At 40.9% G+C, this 18176-nt stretch overlaps 1 protein-coding gene across 5 annotated transcripts in view; it reads right to left on the bottom strand.

Annotated features, from left to right (window-relative positions):
* Positions 1-1014: 1014 nt before the first annotated feature.
* The window catches only part of ap3b2 (adaptor related protein complex 3 subunit beta 2), a gene marked incomplete at both ends in the record, with an annotated part of 31548 nt that continues 14386 nt past the window's right edge, over positions 1015-18176 (bottom strand). The window contains 19 exons of one of the 5 annotated variants that reach the window (XM_080027564.1): positions 1015-1201; positions 2359-2497; positions 4704-4801; positions 5460-5544; positions 6199-6427; positions 6855-6964; positions 7406-7493; positions 7664-7835; positions 7989-8163; positions 8560-8674; positions 11731-11793; positions 13788-13918; positions 14578-14764; positions 15089-15265; positions 15414-15523; positions 15939-16071; positions 16209-16271; positions 16813-16884; positions 16990-17044. In XM_080027564.1, the coding sequence (XP_079883690.1) occupies positions 1015-1201; positions 2359-2497; positions 4704-4801; positions 5460-5544; positions 6199-6427; positions 6855-6964; positions 7406-7493; positions 7664-7835; positions 7989-8163; positions 8560-8674; positions 11731-11793; positions 13788-13918; positions 14578-14764; positions 15089-15265; positions 15414-15523; positions 15939-16071; positions 16209-16271; positions 16813-16884; positions 16990-17044 (2389 nt within the window). Of the gene's footprint in view, positions 1202-2358; positions 2498-4703; positions 4802-5459; positions 5545-6198; positions 6428-6854; positions 6965-7405; positions 7494-7663; positions 7836-7988; positions 8164-8559; positions 8675-9792; positions 9832-11730; positions 11794-13787; positions 13919-14577; positions 14765-15088; positions 15266-15413; positions 15524-15938; positions 16072-16208; positions 16272-16812; positions 16885-16989; positions 17045-18176 lie in introns of all 5 variants that reach the window. The other 4 variants (XM_080027566.1, XM_080027568.1, XM_080027567.1 and 1 more) reach the window with 4 other exon arrangements.

Below are 18176 nucleotides of genomic sequence, written 5' to 3'. Positions count from 1 at the left end.
ATTGTTGAATCAAGGCTAATTATTTGATACATATTGTCAAGTGGATTTATGATTATAATAAGATTCAAGATGAGTTCAAGTAATGTTGAAAACAGTTCATGTTTGCCAGGTTGATATGCAGTGTCATCACACACACACACACACTCACACAAGCACACCTTACTTATAGTGTTACTGTATTACATGTTGCAATACATACAATAACATTTATACATCTTCGCCTGCTTATCGTAATGAACATGTGACGAATCAAATCCTTCTGTCCTCCCAGGATCGTAATGAGTTTGAATTGGAGCCAAAATGGAATGATTCAGTTATAGGTAGTCGCTGTATCAGTGGAGCCTTCATGCTACATTCAAGTAATGACTTAAAATAACTGGATGGGAGTTGATTTTACTGAAATGAAGTCTGTGTTTTTGATGGGAAATCTATCACTTATATCGGGTACATGTTCAAATAGTCTGGAAGATAATAACTAAGGTGTTAGAAATTGATGGAACAGATTTATATTATAAAGAAAGAGATTGACTCATTTTTATTTTATTTGAACATGGATCATTTTTAAATGTATGTTCTCAGAATATGGATAGAGAAATATCTCCTTTTGTTTTGATGAAGAAATTCTCAACGTAATGTAAGGTTCACTGACTTGGTGTTTTTATACATTTTGAAAGTTTTATAAACCAAAAAGATGCACAAATCACTTTTGTTTTAGTTGACTCCGTCCAATATATCCAATTGGCTTCTAAAGGAAGTAAAATAGGCTGCTAAATAAATATTTTTGGATAATAATGACATGTAAGAAATATTAAGAGAGGGATTTCACATCAGTCATGTCCGATTGTCAAAAATATCACCAACAGCTGAGGCATTCAGTGAATACAGGAGTCACTTTGTAAGTAAGCAGAGGGCTGTTGAACAAAAAAATAAAACACCAAACTGGAATTGAGACGTTGCGTTCAGGAGACGTAGGAAATGCTACACTTGTGATGAGTTCTGTACGATTCGGAGGCGTCACTGTGTGAGAGCCAGCAACACGTCCTTCACCAGCATGGTGCCGATCAACATCTTCTCACAGTTGACCGTCAGCTGGGCCGCGCCCTCCTCTTTGGTCGCCACGGTGACCAACACCAAACTGCCGCTGGTTACCGTCCGACCGGCGAACCTGTGGACAGGACGTTTAGGACGAGGGACAGGAGGACTGAGGTTTAAAGCAGCAAAGATCAGAAAGTTAAGATGAAGTACAAGAAATAAAGGAGGGAGACGGACCAGTGTTAGTTTAAATACAAAACAACATGGGGGGGCAAGTTTATGGATAATGATGCAAAAAAAAAATATATACATATGTTTTGTGACATTTGAAACCATTGCACAGATTGGCCAGATGGGGGCACAATAATTGCTGGTGAAAAATGATCATCACTGACTCTGGCCCTGCGTTCCAATACCCGTTCAACATGCCCTCGTTCACTTTCCCTAGGCACTTGCCCTCGGGGGAATCCCCGCCGCCATCTTAAGTGTCGTTCCAATTGTCTGGAAACTGAAGTGAACTTGGTGATATAGACCCTCGGAGGGCTGAGTGATCAAGTGGACATCCATGGTCACTCCAAGGTGGATATCACCCACAGTGCATTGCAGTTCATCTTCTTCTTCTTCTCCTTTTATTTTCCGGTAGACTGTATGCTTTTAGGGACATCGCAGCCACCCGCAGGACAAATATATATATAAATATATTCCAAAACGCCTCAATTAGCCTATCCTATTTCCATAGGAACAATCCAGTGAATGTATTGCAGTTTACACAATGCTGCTATAACACCGATGGCTGCCAATTAGAGGACTATTTAAAACAAATGTTTTTGGTTGAAACTAACATAAATAAGAAAATATGTTGGAGTAAACAATTTACATGTGTAAGTAACAATATCTTGATAATCTGAGTTACCATGTCGAAATTCAATGTTTGTTATGCTATGGAAATGGCTTTCTGCAATATAGGCTACCTTAGCAGAATGTTATAATTCTGTATTATTTGCATTCAGAACTACCTATGTAACTGACGGTCCATTGCGAGGGCAAGTGGGCAAGTGGGTTCCATTTAAATCCCCCTCTCCTCCCCCGCCCACTCTCCCTCCGCGCTCCAAGTTCCCTCCATGCAACGTATGCTGTTACGTCATACCAAGGGCTGAGGGTAAATGAACGAGGGGAAGTGCAACTACTATTGGAATGCAGCTCAGAAGTTATTTAAAAGCATTTTTTTAAGAATTTTGGTCAAGTAACCCACACACTTAAACTATATTGATCATCATTTTACAGTTTTTTTGGGGACAGTGTGTATTTTTTTAAAGGTCTTCGTACCTGCACTCTTTATCCGACCCACAGGGCACTCTGCTGAGGTTGGCGGCGGTGGTCACCCTCTGTACGATGGTGTGTTCGTTCCGGCAATCTGCGTCCAGCGTGAGCTTCTCCGTGATCTCATTCATACCCATCAGCTGACCTGTGGAGGAGCAAGCATAGCAAAGGTCAGACTAGAGGCAAGGCAAGGCAAGGCAAGTTTATTTATATAGCACAATTCAGACACAAGGCCACTCAAAGTGCTTTACAAGGGCAAGATTAAAATACATAAAACACATTAGAAGACATTTAAAAGCGAATGAAAAGAAGTAAAACATTAAATTAAATTAAAAGTACAGGATAAAGCGATACTGCTAATTTAATTTATCTAAAGATGCAAAGCAATTAATGACACAATAATACACAGCAGGGGGCTGCTGCTTGTACTAGTATCAGTGTGGGGGATTGATATAGCTTAAAATACCAAGTCAAATTAAATCTATCATTTATGGGGTTATCTACCAGCTACAGACATATACAGTATTATATAAAGATACGGTATATGGTGATTTACACACAGGCATCTCCTTACGTCCCTATAGGAGATTGAAAGGTAATTAAACTGGAATGCACACGGACGCTTCCCACTGAACACAGTACAGGAGTGACTCAGTTCTCGGTCAAAGAGGCAGATTTTTTTTCAAAGAAAGCCTGGTGAGTTTTTGAAAAGTGAGATATTTTTCAGGCATTCGAAAATAATCAGAACGTCTGCTCAAGTTCCCGCAGTCGTCTGTACAGTTATCAAATCAGCGGATGTGTCACGGTACGAAAAGTAACACTAGTCTGTTCAAAAGAATATTTAAGATAATTCGAATAAAGCCTGGTTTTAATTTACTGTAGACGTCGAGATGTTTTTTTTTGACCTGCGAATACCCAGGCTATATATAAAAAAGCATTCAGAACAACAGAGAGATGCATTGTGACAGAGCAGCACACTCAGGTGACAGACATATGAGCGAAAGGTGCACGTGATCTAGTGCTGCTTGGAGCTGCTTGATGTTGTTTTATTTTTTCGTTGACACGGTGTGTGATGAGTGGATCAGTGGATCAGTGGATGAGCATTTCCAGTCATTCCTGGCGTATAGCAGAGTGTGAGCGGCCTTTATACAGATGCAGGTTAGTGAGTCTGTCTGCAGCTACAGACCTGGAGATGCAGTTACTACCAAGGCAGGACAAGGGAGGGGGAGGGGAGGGGGAGGGTTAGCCCGGCCAGACCAGCCTTATTTCGCGCCAGCTTCACATTCGTTTTTCACCCATAGATCAGTCTGGCCTTTCCTCCAAACTCCGTGGGGAGGATCCCATCCCCATCCGTGGTTAGTGGAAGGCAGCCCTGATTGGTTCTTGTAGTCATTATGACATCAACATGGATCCACGAATAAGGTCCTGAGATATGGCTGGTCTCACAAAGCTAAAATTGACGACTACATGAACCAATCAGAAGCAGTCTTCCAATATAACGCAGGTCCTGACTCCTGATTGGCCCTGTCATTATTTGACCGGGCTCCTCCCCACGGAGATCGGAGAGTAATGTCAGACTGATCTGTAGGAGAGAACACATGTGTGAAGCTCGCGCAAGATGGAGCTGGTCTCACCAGGCCAGGTAGGGAGAGGGAGGTTGAGGTTGGCTTAAAGGCAGGTGGGCACACATAGGGCTTGGGGGGAAACAAGTCTGTCAAAGCCGACTTACCTAGATCGTGTAAAAGCTTCTCTATTGGGGGACAGTACGGAGAGGGAGGAACCGTGGATATGACACATGTTTAAAGAGTCACTATGGGCTCGGTGTTAGCCACGATGGAGAACTGATGAACACCAAACAACATACACATGCTGGAAACTGTTGTCTGTCTGTAGCTGCTCTGCAAAAAAAAATTATATTTGGAAAATACCTAGTTGGTTTATGGTGGTGAGTAAACAATATCTGTCATAATACACACACTTACTGTATAGCTCTGACCAATGGAGTCCCATGTCAGAAACATATAGTTCACTTAAGCGCACATGATTCGATAATAGAAAAAACATTATAAGACATAACCCATTACAAAGGCTATGTCACTGGAAAACCCCTTTTCCTGAACAATAATTATGTTGCTCATGATGTGAACTGAGTGACTATCTCTGTCTGAAAATATTATTATAAATAAAGAAGGTAATGTGACTTGTGTATCTACCTCCACACAGTACAGACATTCAGCCACTCAACTCTCCTTTTCCATTTGTATACACTAGTTTTAATGTAATGGCAGAATATTGTTTTTATATTGCTTTACTCCTTAACGAAAATATTTAACTTATTTTGAATTACCCACCTTGCTCCTTTTTAAACTCATTCTCTGTCAAGAAGACAGGCCTCATCAGCTCCCCGACGGGCGGCTGAATCGACACGAAGAATTTCCGGGTGTGAGTGCTGAAAATGGAGTGAGACATCGACAACAATAAGTATTATTTTTGCTAAAGTTAAAGAGCTATTTCTGAACTTATTTAAAGGTGGAGTAAGTACTCCTGGAGGAATGCTTGTTGTCAAAATCACTTTTTTTTTCCAAAATCAGTGAATATCTCCTCACGTTCCAGTACTTGTCCATACTGTGTGTGCACTGAAAAACAATCTGGTATTAATACACAGACTGGCATGGTGTTAGTTAAATTAGGCCCCTTTTGTTTACATAACCGTTTACAGAGCCTAAGCGGTGTATTAACAGAAAATTTTTTTTAGCACACACACACACACACACACACACACACACACACACACACACACACACACACACACAGTACAGACAGGTAGCTGATCGAGAGGAGATATTCACTGATATTGACAAAGAGTGATTTTGACAACAAGCATTCTCCAGAATCACTGACAACTTTAATAATGTTTCATTTATTTCCTCAGCGACAGTCATGATAAGTAGTTTATTAGAACAGCGGAGTCTGCATGATAAAACACAATCTGGGGCGCCCTTAGCTCAGTTGGTAGGGCATGTCACTCCCCTCTCTGCCCCATTTCAACTCTGTCTCTACACTATCAATAAAGCATAAAAATGCCAAAAAAATATCTTCTGTCTCACCAGAGCTGGAAGTTTGCGGCTTGTGTTGAGTCACAGAAATCGATGCCCATCACCGCTGTGGCCGTCTCCCCCGCTGGCAGCAGCTCTGTCAACACAAAAACAACAAAAGGACTCACACACTTTGATTTGACATGAAACATGGGCTTCCACATTGCAGACTGTATGCAGTGTTACCTGGGATTCAATCCTTTGCTACATATTAACTGTGAGCAGAACATGTGATCAAAAATGTATGGAAACAAGAGAGCGGTTGATATTTTGAGATGGTGGTTGGATTTGACACTCCTGCTCCAGAATAAAACGCACAAAGGAAACCAAGGCAGCCGCCCTGACAATGCACACCTCCCACTTTGACGACCATTGTATATATAAAAAAAAAAATACAAAAAAAACTTGCTTGTCTCCCATTAGCAACCCCCAGCCCCTGCTCCTACAGTTCCCCCATCATTTCTCCTCTTTGTGAGATAGCATGTGGTTCAGTATAATCCCGATTGAGGCCACCTCTTTAGGTCGGAACCAAGGTCTGACCGAGGGAGGACAATAAAATGATCATGACAACAAACAGGCTGACAGCTATACGTGGCATTTGCTGTAAATTGTAAATAATAACACATTTGAAATCTTCATATGTGTGGTTTCGGATCAAACGGAAAAGTCCGAAAGTCCGGACCAAATAAGGTAGGTGTGAAAGCCCCCTTATATTAGTCCCCCTCCCAGCCCTGACCATCCCATTACTCACCGATCTCAGGAAAGTCTTTGACCCTCATCCCAGACTGCAGCTTCACGTCCTCCATGTGCAGGTTCTTGGTTTCGGAGGTGGCGTTGTTGGTGAACTGCATCTGCACGGCCACCATGTTGGCATCAGGGCTGAACGGCTGGCGGCTGAAGCAGAACTCCACTGACAGACCCTCGCCTGAGATCCTGTGCAGCAGCTCGTAGCTCTTCAGGGCACTGGACGGGGTGATGGCCTGAAGCAAGAGGAGGAGAAGAGAGAAGAGGGGCTTCAATAAATGTCGGTTACGGGGCGCCCTTAGCTCAGTTGGTAGGGCGTATCCCCCGTGGGCCTCGGCCAGCAGCGGACCCGGGTTCGATTCCAGCCCGCGGTCCTTCTCTGCACGTCACTAACCTCTCTGCCCCATTTCAACTCTGTCTCTACACTATCAATAAAGCATAAAAATGCAAAAAAATATCTTAAAAAAAATAAAATGTTGGTTACATTCAAGCGATTGCCAAATTAGTTGACACAAAGTTGATTAAATCTGTTTTATGAATTGGCCAAAAAGAGTGAAGATACATATACTATACATAACTGCTGCATCTCAACGGTGGGGCTATCCTTCAATAAATTCATATTCCATACCAACCAGGGTGGCGAGAGACATGTGAAGTACTTACTGCCGGAGAGAGGACAGAGTCAGACAAAGACAGTCCCTCCAGGTCTGTCACAAGGCTGTTGGACATGTAGGCGTTGACCGGTGTGACTTGAGGAGACGGAGACGGTTCAACTGGGAAAAGAGAACAGGGTGAGAAGAATATTTAATCTATTTTTACTCTTTTTTTTTCATAATATTTTTTTTGGCATTGTTATGCTTTATTAGATAGTTTGGAGAGACAGAGGTGAAATGGGAGGGGAATGACATGCAGAGAAAGACCACAGGCCGGAGTCGAACTTGTGGTCTGCTGCTTCTGAGGACTGAGTCTCTATTGGGGGGGGGGGGCGCTCTAACCACTACACCACAAGTGCCCCCCACCTATTTTTAATCTTAATGGGAAGCAAATTCCTAGTTGTTTTTTGTATATAAAGCTTCCTGATCACCAGAAGACTTGGCATTGTCACCCACCGTCTGTTGATTTGAATGATACTCAAATGGTTTGCAAAAAAAAAACGTCCTTGTCCATTGACCTTCCCTTAGTAAGGCGAGCGTCACAGAGAAATAAAAACTCACAATCATCAAAGTCGAGCAGCGACATCTCTTTCTTCTCTTTCTTGCTCTCTTTCTTCACAGGTTTAGATGGAGGTTTAGATTCAGCCGCCTGGAAGCAGATGAAAGAAAAAGCCATGACATGAAAAGGCGATTTTTTTTAGTATACAACTGAGCCCAGGTAGAGCAGCCTAAACACAGAAAGATTGAATGATAAAAAAAACTGTTTAAGATTTCGTTTCAATGTTTTTTTTAGGCTATGATTCCACCTATATTTATCACCTTTCTTTTCTTTTTGACTTCAGCCTCTGAATCTGAGCCGTCTGACTCTGATTGGCTGCTTTCAGAGTCACTCTCTTCATCATCTGACTCAGACTCGGAGACGCTCTTCCTCTGGTGTTGTTTACTGAGTTTCCTCTCACGCTTCCTCACTTCTTCTTCACTGCTCTGCTCGCTGGAAAAAGAAATACAAAGTTCGGATCTAAGGGGGGTTATTGTAAAGAGTAATGGATTCTACTCTTCAATGTAACTACTGGATCTTTGAAATAGGCGTCATTCAAAATGTTTAGAGTCACGTGTCGATACTAACTCGGAGATATGTTTCTACCTTTCGCTCTCGGGCACTGGCTTCTTGATCTCTTTCTTTTTCTTCTTCTTGTCCTTTTCTTCCTCCTCCTCCTCTTCCTCTGACTCAGATCCATCCTCACTCTCTTCGCTCTCCGATCCCGAGCCGCTCTCCTCGCTGCCGCTCCCGCTCTCCGACGCGCTGGCAGAGTCCGACGCTGAAGGGCAAGAAAATCACTATCAGTTTATTGTCACTATCGTAATACATATGAGTGTGTATCACGCATACATGGGAGCGAGATATCGTTCTCCATAGATCATGGAATATAATGTGTAGGATGGCCTAGAAGAAAGAGTGGGTGATCATTGACCACAAGGGAGACCAAGCACTGACAGGAGGGGTGATAGTTGTTAGCCTAGCTAGCAGGAACCTTGAAACCTAGCCTTAATCCTCAAACAGCTCTTTAAAGGCCTGTCTCGAAGTGAGAACTGGCCAAAATGTCCTCACTCTTAAGGTCTAACACTCAAATTGGTTCTCTCAAAAACAGTAGTACAAGTACACACACATATCCGTGGTGGGTATTATTATTTAACCAGCAGCCCTGTAACGTTACCACTATCAGCGGACTCCGTGGGCCCGGATTCGCCCTCTGAGTCGGAGTAGAAGGGCTTGTCGGGCTTCTTCTCCTTCCTCTTCTCTCGGCTGCTGCACTTGGTCCATTCAGGCACCTGTAGGAGGAGACAGAGTGCACACAGTGAGCCGGCAGCGTTACCCACAGCGACAGACCCCTCAGACAGGAAGCAGAGTAGACAGTGGGCAGATTACAAGTAGCCTAGCGCATTGGCCATGAACGCCTTTAGCCTGGGCGGGAAGCAGCCAAACCAAGCCACACGTCAGATCTGCTTTATGATCCGACAGCCAGAAGAACCAATTCAGTACAGACACTAATAGGCCTGTCACGATAACAAAAATAATTGTTGGACGATATATTTTACCGGGAAAATATCACGATAAATAATATTATTGCCGACGTCGCTCTAAGATCATTCTAGGCCACTGATATATATTAAATTATACAGTATGATAATTCAAAGATCATTTTGAATTCTCAAGAATATTCCAACATTGGAATTGAAATGTAAAAAAAATTAAATAATCAATATCCTAATTAATAAACAGAACGGAAGGAAAGGAAAAATGTTCACTGGCTAAAATGTCCAGTCCTGATGTACACAAACACACATGTAAAGTGCAAAATTGAGCGCAGAAAAACAAGTTAATTTTCATATATCGATATAGTAATTATCGTGACAGGCCTAGACACTTATGCTTGTATGTCTATTTCTTTTTTTTTTGCTTTTTCTTGCACAGATAAATGTCAGCACCAGGTGATGCCTTCATGACCAGTTGCATACATTTTAGAAAGTTTCTTTTATAAAACAAGGGAGCAGTTCCATTAAGAGAAGTGATGTCTCTGAGGAGGTGTGTGACTGTCCTCCCACAGAAAAGGGCTATCTATCTGTCGCGCACATTCTATGGCCAAACTAATTAACTAAAGCCATCAGCTAACAAGGGCGGACAGCTCAAAATCTCATTTAACAGAGGCTGCTAATGCTAATGCTTCTGGACGTGTCAGAGGACAGCACGCCCTGCTAAAAGAATCACTTCTTTAATGGTAGAGACCGAGGAAGAGGGTGCTGTGTTTTCAGGTGTAGCTTTTAGCTTGAGCTAAGCACAGAAGGACAGCAAACTACATTTAGGCGGGGTGTCAAAAAGCACGCGGGTTTTGCCTGCTACGTGGGTTGAAGCTAAAGGAGTAGGGCTATTTCGCCACTAACTGACTCACACTTGTTAATGTTGTGACTCTTTCAAGCAGCGCAAAAACCTGGCAGATGTAGAACAAAAAAAGAAAAAGAGTATTGGGTATGGAGGTGAGATAAGGAAAAAAAGATGAGAGGTATAGAAAAAAGTCAGGATAGCAAGAGAAAAACAGGCACAGGAAGGTCTGGTCTAAAAATTAAAATAAACGTGTGAAAACAGTTTCTGGTATTACAGAGACAAAAATAAACTGCAAATTGTATCAACGTTTACTATATCCAATATCTATGGAAGAGTACAGGGGCCACGACAGAGAGAAAAGTCGATTTTGTGTTTGAAGTCGAAATGTTGAAAAGTATAGGCCTACTTGACAGTTCAAGACTGGTGTAAAGTTGGAACGATATTGACAGATTTTGAACCTCTGGGAACAATCACTTAAAGGTGCAGTGTGTAATATGACATCATCAAGAAAGTTCTAAAAAGTTCTAGAATGCAACGCTCCCTGGGTAACCCCACACCTTTTGAATAATAACAGAAGCTACAGTGGCCTTCAAGGACAAGAACAATTCTAAATTTTAAACAATGCACCTGATGACATTCCAACTATGACACTTTCAAGATGGCGGCACTAGGCCTTGGTCCAAAATATGCAGAAATATGGACATATATGAGACCCTTTCTAAGGGAAAAAATAATAATAAAAAAAAAAAAATTCAGCTATTATGCACTAAATTAAATGTACTTATGGATATTATAATTACTTTCTACAAAATCTGCTAGGAAATAAAACCCAAAATTCTACACACTGCAGGTTTAAAACACAAAGACAAGCATTTTTGCTATAGTCATGAGGCAGACATGGTGCTACACCCTCATGTTTACGTCCTCTAAGCTCAAGACTATTCTCCACATTTTGACTTTCTTCACAAAGTGCATAATGGAAGAAAAATCAATTTTTTTTCTCTCCTGTGGCCATAATACTCTTCCCTAAATATCCTGCAATTAGGTAGCAAGTTTAATTAACAATGGTATTTTCTTTTCTGGTAAAAATCAATACACTCCAATATAACTTAATTATAGTTTGTATACTTATCTAGATGATTAAATAAAGAAATAAAAAAAAAGTCAACATTAACATTCACTACTTACTATTACGGCAAGCAGATACACAACAATGCATTTAGTATAAAATGTCTTCATCAGTGACAAAGCATGGTGCGGTGGTACTGGCATGGATTTATATGAACTAGATGAGGAGTGGAACAGGAGAGGGAGAGCTGTCAATCACATCACTCAGTATCACAATAACAACATGTGTGACACATTCACAGCATACTACAAGAAGTGTCACACATTTCAAGTAAGACCAAAGAGGTGCAGAAGAGAGAACACTGGTTATAGTGACCAGCAGGCCAAAACAAACTCCACTCAAGGTCCTTGCTCTCCATCTATCTATTTATCCATCCATCCATCTAGTTTACAGGTGTTCTTGGTTCTGTTGACTTAATTGTAAATAAAAGGGCAAGTGGATCTTTGAGCGGAGATTTCTTTTTTGGTGAAGAATCAATGAATTGTTAATCACAGCGTTTTGATACTTTCAACTGGTTTCATTTGCTGCTTTGTCTGGCTCATGTTTAAGACAGTAGCTAATGGGGATCATAATAAACTAATCTTAAACTTCTTATACTTCAACTTCCGTCTCTTTGCAGACGATAACCATTCCTCCCTTCCCACTAAGTGACAAAAGACAACTGCCACATTTATCCTCAGTTAATCTTTTGTGTTTCAGGGAGTCAAATCTCATTAATCTTTTCTTGTCAGCTTGATTATCATTAGTCGCTTCATTATGACAACCAGAGAGAGAGAGAGAGAGAGAGAGAGAGAGACTGTTAAGAGGAAAGAGAGAGAGAGAGAGAGAGCAGTCTTCAAAACAACACAGCACTGCACTCCCAAACTGAACCCAAACCTCTCTCGGTTCTCCTAGCAAGCCGATCCGCCCCTCACTGGTGGTGGGTATGTATTCCTCTATCTGTGGAGACGCATCATGTGCAAAGGGAGAATCTGTGAGAGAGTCAGGGGCTTCACTGGCCTTCGAAGCCTCGACATGAGTGGATTTTTGAGTGTGATAATGATCCGGCAACTGAACAGCTACTTTAACCAGTGGCTTTTTGCTTAATTTTGATGTTTTAGTGCAAATTATGCATATTGTACATCACTGCTGACCATTTTTCAAAGCATATGGTAGGGTTTCCAAATCCATCGTTTGTCATTTATTTTCATACACTTTGAATGACACCTAACAAAGATTTGATACCTGTTTGAGATCAATTTCCGCTGGAAAATTGATTGATCCTGACCAGATAAATGCAGGACCTAAAAATAGTATATATAAACTATCATAATTAAATGTGACATCATTTTGAAATTGCAAGGCCTACATTTTTTTTAATATATGGTTTGTTTTTCATAGGATTTTAATTGAATAGTCTTTTTTTGTAAGCGAAGACACAGTGAATTTGTCTGGTCGGGTATAGAAAGGGATCGTGTTGATGTGTGAGATGACATCACAACAAGCTAATGTAATTTGATCCCTGCCAGACCACAATAAGGGAAGCCAGACTTGGCTTTTGGCATCGCAAACCTCGTTGGACTTTATGAAGTATGTTGACAGAAAATCAATCAAGCTTCTTTAAATGCAGCTACAGGGGAGGGTTGATCACATTATCACATGATCTAAAGTCACTCTCACAACAAAATAAAAAAAGCAAGAAATATGTTTCAACTCCGCAAATCAAACCAATATTTGCCTCAGAAGTGAATTAAGTACTTTGGAAAAACGGTCAGCAGTAATGGAACTTATTAATAACAAATTGAATTCCTGGTACGGCCTTTTGTGAGCCTGTCTCCTTTGCACCAATAGTCAGATCAAAGTAAAACTCAATGCACCATGTGGCCTCATCTTGAAATCTGCTTCACAAGTTAATGATAGATTAACACTGGGTGTGGAACATTGAGCTGTTAGTAAAAAAAAATACATAACAACTACACTATAACTTACAAATATGACGATAAAATCAAGCCTTGAGGTCACGTCTGAACTCTCAAAATCAAGTGGTTGTATGTGTTATGTGTCTTGATTTTGCCGACAAAGTGAAACACTCAAGTTTTGATTTCATGTTTTCGTCTAAAATCACATTGTTGGTTATGAACCGATGGCACATGGAGTGAATGGTGTGGAGAAGAAGAGGAGGGAATTAGTTGTGTTAGGACGATGGTGTCCTGAAGAATGTACTTTTAAAAACACTCTGATCAAAATGAAAGTTTGTTTTTGTCACTTTTTGTCTAATTGAATATGACTTGTTTTTTTGTATTTGCAAATTAAATACATTGATTACAGATTCCTGGTATCAATTCTTGTCTGACTGCATCTATACTAAAATGTTGGTACGATTGCATTATGTGACTTGTGACCTTTAGCAGAGATCTCAAGAGATTATTAAAATTGTAGGTCCCAAAAATGCTCTCTTCCGTGTGGCATGTGCGATTGGCTCAAACATTTTGGTGAAAGGTCACCAGGACGGGGCGAGAGAGCTGCTGCCGAAACAGTAGCCAGTGCAGCAGAGAGGGCAAGGAGTCCAAATTCTACGAGTGACTGTTTGAATATAGTAAATCATTTTTAAATGGAGGTCATAATATAATCCCCTTTTCTCCATTGTGACTCATTCTCCACCATGATAAAGGATCGGAGATGTTATCGGGCAGCATCCGTTTGGAACCAGATGGAACAGATGAGCTGTTAATGAGCTGTAAGTGAATGAGAGATGGCTGGTGACAGCGGGGAATCAATGTTATATTGGAGTTAATGTAATATTGGACGTGAGGCTCTGGTGGTGACTGTGTGAGGCCCCTCTGAGGCACTGCTCTGGGGCAGGAGCAACCCTCGCTCCCCTCCACCGCTTGGGGCCCCGGGAGTCCCCCGAGGGCCCCTGTGTCTCTGTATGTTACTGTTCCCACTGCACGCACAGACTCCTTCACCTCCACGTTGCGCACGGAGGGGTCTGGGGCGGCTTCGGGCCAGTCGGGCAGCTCCTGGTAGCCGCCGGCCTTGGCATTCAGCAGGTGGGACAGTGAACCCAACTGGAAGTGGTCTCGATCTGCAGAAAACACAAAGAAAAAATAAATGAGTTCAAAATGCAAATCTGTAAATATGAAATCACTTTGTTACTGCTGGTATTAAGTCTTGCATTAGGGAGATAATGATGCACTAATGTTTTGAACTTCAGTTATAATAATTTAGGGGATTTGGTTGATGTAAACAGGAAGATTGTTGTTATGGAGTCAGCAACTTAGCTTCTGGCAACATTTTGGCCCCATTAAAATGCTGAAGTAGCTATTACGTCCATGGCATGTCCTAAAACTATCACTAGATTACTTTGATACTGAGGAAAAAGGAGAAACTTGATGATTCTGAGGTGGTTTTGGAGTTATTAGTAACTTTGCCTCATGATTTTCCCTCTGCATCGCCCCTTCAACTGAGAGGGTGCGCTAAAACAATGCGCTAAAACAACGCTAAAATAATTTTATTGTGGCAACAGCTAAATGTAATAATTATAACCGAAAATTAAATTTCTCAAATAATTTGGATAATTAATATTTTCCTTATTCTAAAATATTATGTTTTCTTAACATCGCACACTGAAAAAATAAAATCATAAACTAGACAAGCCGATCAAAGCCCATATGTGTTACAGTGTGCATGTTAAACGACTGCGTTTGCTGTAATGCTGTGAGAACTTTTAATTGTCTTCCGTACCTTTAAATGGAGACTCCAGGACGGGTGCAGGCTTGAGGGCGAGGAACAGCTTCTTAGCGTACTTGCTGAGCGCTCCACTCTTCTCTGTGGGCACGATGAGCTGGCGAATGAAGCGCGCCCGGTCACGGATGTCGTAGTTCTGGTCGTACTTGGCCAAGTTGAGAACGTACTGCGTCAACAGTTTGGTCTGGGAGAAGAAAGGTAAAAGTTGCTTGATAATTACTAGGCCGACTTAAAGGGTTGCTATGTATCCAGTCAAAGTAAGTAAGTGGAAATTATAAAAAGAAAATGTTAAGGTCCAATTTTGAGGCATTTTACTTGAATTTATTTTATATTTATTTTCTGTTACATTATACGTATTCTTTACTGCAATTCAGAGCCCAATAATGTCACTTAAATGAATAGTTAGCAGATTAATAATACACAATGCAATCAACAGATGAATTAAGATGTACTGTTAAAAGGTTAAGTTAAGATAAGAATGTAATGCTCCCAGTGCAGAAATTCCCACCTGTTTGGAGTTGGTGAGATAGAGCTTGGCGGCCAAATTGATGATTTGTAGCTTGACGATGTCCTCTTCATTAGTGAATGACTTGGCCATCTTCCTCAGGACATCCGGAGCGATCTTAGGAACATGCTCACAGTATTCTCCAATCAGCCACAGGATGCTGGCCCGCGCCATGGGTACCTGAGGGCAGTTAAGATAAAACCAAATGAAATAGCTGAGTGCATCTAGGTCTTCTACTGAAACTAGATAGGGATTCAACTCCATATTTTAAAAAACAGAAAGTACAGCTCTTGTTGACATTGACAGCAGTTTGTGATGAGCCCCTCACCTGGATGTTGTCTGTCAGTTTGGCCATGTGCTTGATGATATCGCTGTGCTTCTCCGGTTGCATCTGCAGCAGCTTCTTGATAACCACCACTGACTCGGCTACGACCAACTCTGTACAACAGGAGGAAGAGGCAAATATTGAAATCATTTTAAAGACATTCGCTTTCCTTCATTTTCCTCCTAGATTAAATTACTTAAACTGTATTCGCTACAAAAACAGTCCTTAACTTATTTACTGAATACATGCCCGCTCTCATTAAAATGGATGTGTGAGTTTTTCTTCTGTTTTGTGTGGGTGTGAAATCTGTGTCTTTGAGATTCGTATCTGATCTTCTCAAGCTTGTTATCTTCTGCTTATATTTTTTTCTTACTTTGTTGAATTATTTTATAATTTACCAACGCAAATGACTTCATCAAATTGTCCTTTTGACCCAATATCCACAACACATCCTTCCTTCTATAATAATACACAGCAATATGTGTAACACTTATAGAGCCTTTTAGAGAATCACATAGAAGGACTTACCGTCTCGGTTTGACAGCAGCTGCACCAGGCCATTCAGACACGTGTCCCTCACCTCGCCGATGTTGGTGGCACAGCGGCCGATGGCTTGGATGGTGGCAGCCACAAAGTCTTTATCATTGCTTTTAATGTACGTCTGCAAGGAAAATAAATATTCCCTTAGTACAGTGACAAAAATATGGCTACTGCTGGCGAAATCCCACAATATTGAAATACACAATCTGCACAATTTGTTGTTTTGTTGGTCTGTTTGAAAGCTAAAAATGACTGTACCTGAAACTCTCTGAGAATGGTGGAAATGTTGGTCTCATTGGCCAGATTGGTCAGAACCTCCAACTGCAAGACAACAACAAGATAAAAAAAACACTGCAAACTAATTTAAAAACTTGAAAAAAAGAAATGTTTTACCATAATTGCTTGATACCTTTTTTTTCCCTTTAGCGTTGTTTACTTACTAGGCACTCTGCCAAAGACTGTGCTTCCACTTTTTAAATTGCACTTTTCTACCATTGATGCCTACATCTCCTCACCCACTGTTTCATTGGAATTGTTTCGGCATAGCATGAAAACAACATCTTTTGTTCAAGGTTTTTTTTGTTGTTTTACCTTTGACAGTTTGATGTATTTGCTTGTTGGTTTGTTTTTTCATTAAAACATCTTACAATGATTGTTCCACTTGTTCCAAGAAAATAACTCAAGTTTGAATGATTGAGGATGGGCAAAAGAAGCTGCCAATACACCGTGGGTTATACTACCATGACTCAGAGATGGGTGTCCGTGCATTGATTCAGTGTAGGGATTAAAGAGAAAAAGGAAAGCAGCACAATAAAATAGAATAGAATAGAGTACGATACAATACAAGAGAAGAGAAACTAACCTTGAGGACTTTTATCTGGGTGGGGTCTGTAGATCGGATGTAGAAACTCTTCAGATACGGCTCAAACATTCCCTGCGAAATATCAAAATACAAAAAGTATCAATAAAAACCTCAGCGAATGTGCAGCTCCGTCAGCATTTGATTTTCAAGTTCAACAGACAAAAGGTTGCAGCTCACCCTTCTCTTGATGGACATGGTCGCCACGTTTTGAAGAACAACATACTGGACTTCACTGGAGGAAGAGACACAAACAAGAGATTAAGGAACAAACAGATGTATTCAATAAAGTAAGATATTCCTTCACCCTGTGGTCTAATACTTTTTCCATTTGATTATTCTTAGTAGCCTATTTTATTTTTGTATTTGTCCTTCTTTTATTTATTTTTTTACTTATATTATCTAAGAATGAAAAGGACCCTTAAAACGATTGCCTTGTTGTTTATAGTCCATTCATAGTTTAATAAAGCAAAAAATATATATAACTAAATAAAGTAATGTGTGAGTACAAGTTGGTTAATGAGGTTTCACCATTTTTCCCATTCTGCTGAAAGTCCATAAATGAATAAAAAAAAAAACATGGCTACAGATTTACCCGAGCTAACAGAAGCAAAAATCTGATCTTCATGCTCACCACATATACTAAGGGCTTTTTCTGGAACTTAATTAACTGACTGTCAATTTGTGGAACTTAACGTCTGCGCATGGATATCTGTTTTGTAGATGTTCTAGTAAACAAACAAGACCCATAACAAAATGTTTTTCATGTCAAAAGTCCAGACACTATCCTTCATAGACACGAATAATAAGGTCTAGTAAAATATATTGTAAACACACACACGCACGCACGCACACACACACACACACACACACACACACACACACACACACACACACACACACACACACACACACACACACACACACACACACACACACACACACACACACACACACACACACACACACACACACACACACACACACACACACACACACACACCGAGAAAGATGCTTCTATTTGGTCACTGTTGAATGATGATCCTATTACATCACACACCCAGAGCAACAGCAGCCAGCACTCGTTCAATAAGGAGCTGACAGTTGGCCAAGAGGACCCTCCTATGAGCCGCCATTACTCCTTATGTTTTATGCTTCCATGTTTACCTCCGTCTCACTGAGCTCCCTCCCCGGTTGAGTCCACTCTCTCCGCTCCAGGGCGTCAGAGATTTATTTTACGACCGGCGCTTGTCGTTTTCCTTTCTGTCATCGTACCGTTTTCCACTTTGCTGAGTTTCACGGTCGTTATAGCTTTCTCTCATCACACTGAGCTGTTCTTTCACTAGCTCTTTTGTTCATGTTAAAGT

The sequence above is a fragment of the Ammodytes marinus genome (genome assembly GCF_949987685.1).
Source record: "Ammodytes marinus genome assembly, chromosome: 5".
Lineage (NCBI taxonomy): Eukaryota > Metazoa > Chordata > Actinopteri > Uranoscopiformes > Ammodytidae > Ammodytes > Ammodytes marinus.
Note: the sequence above shows the minus strand (reverse complement) of the source record. Positions and strands in the feature narration are given on the sequence as shown.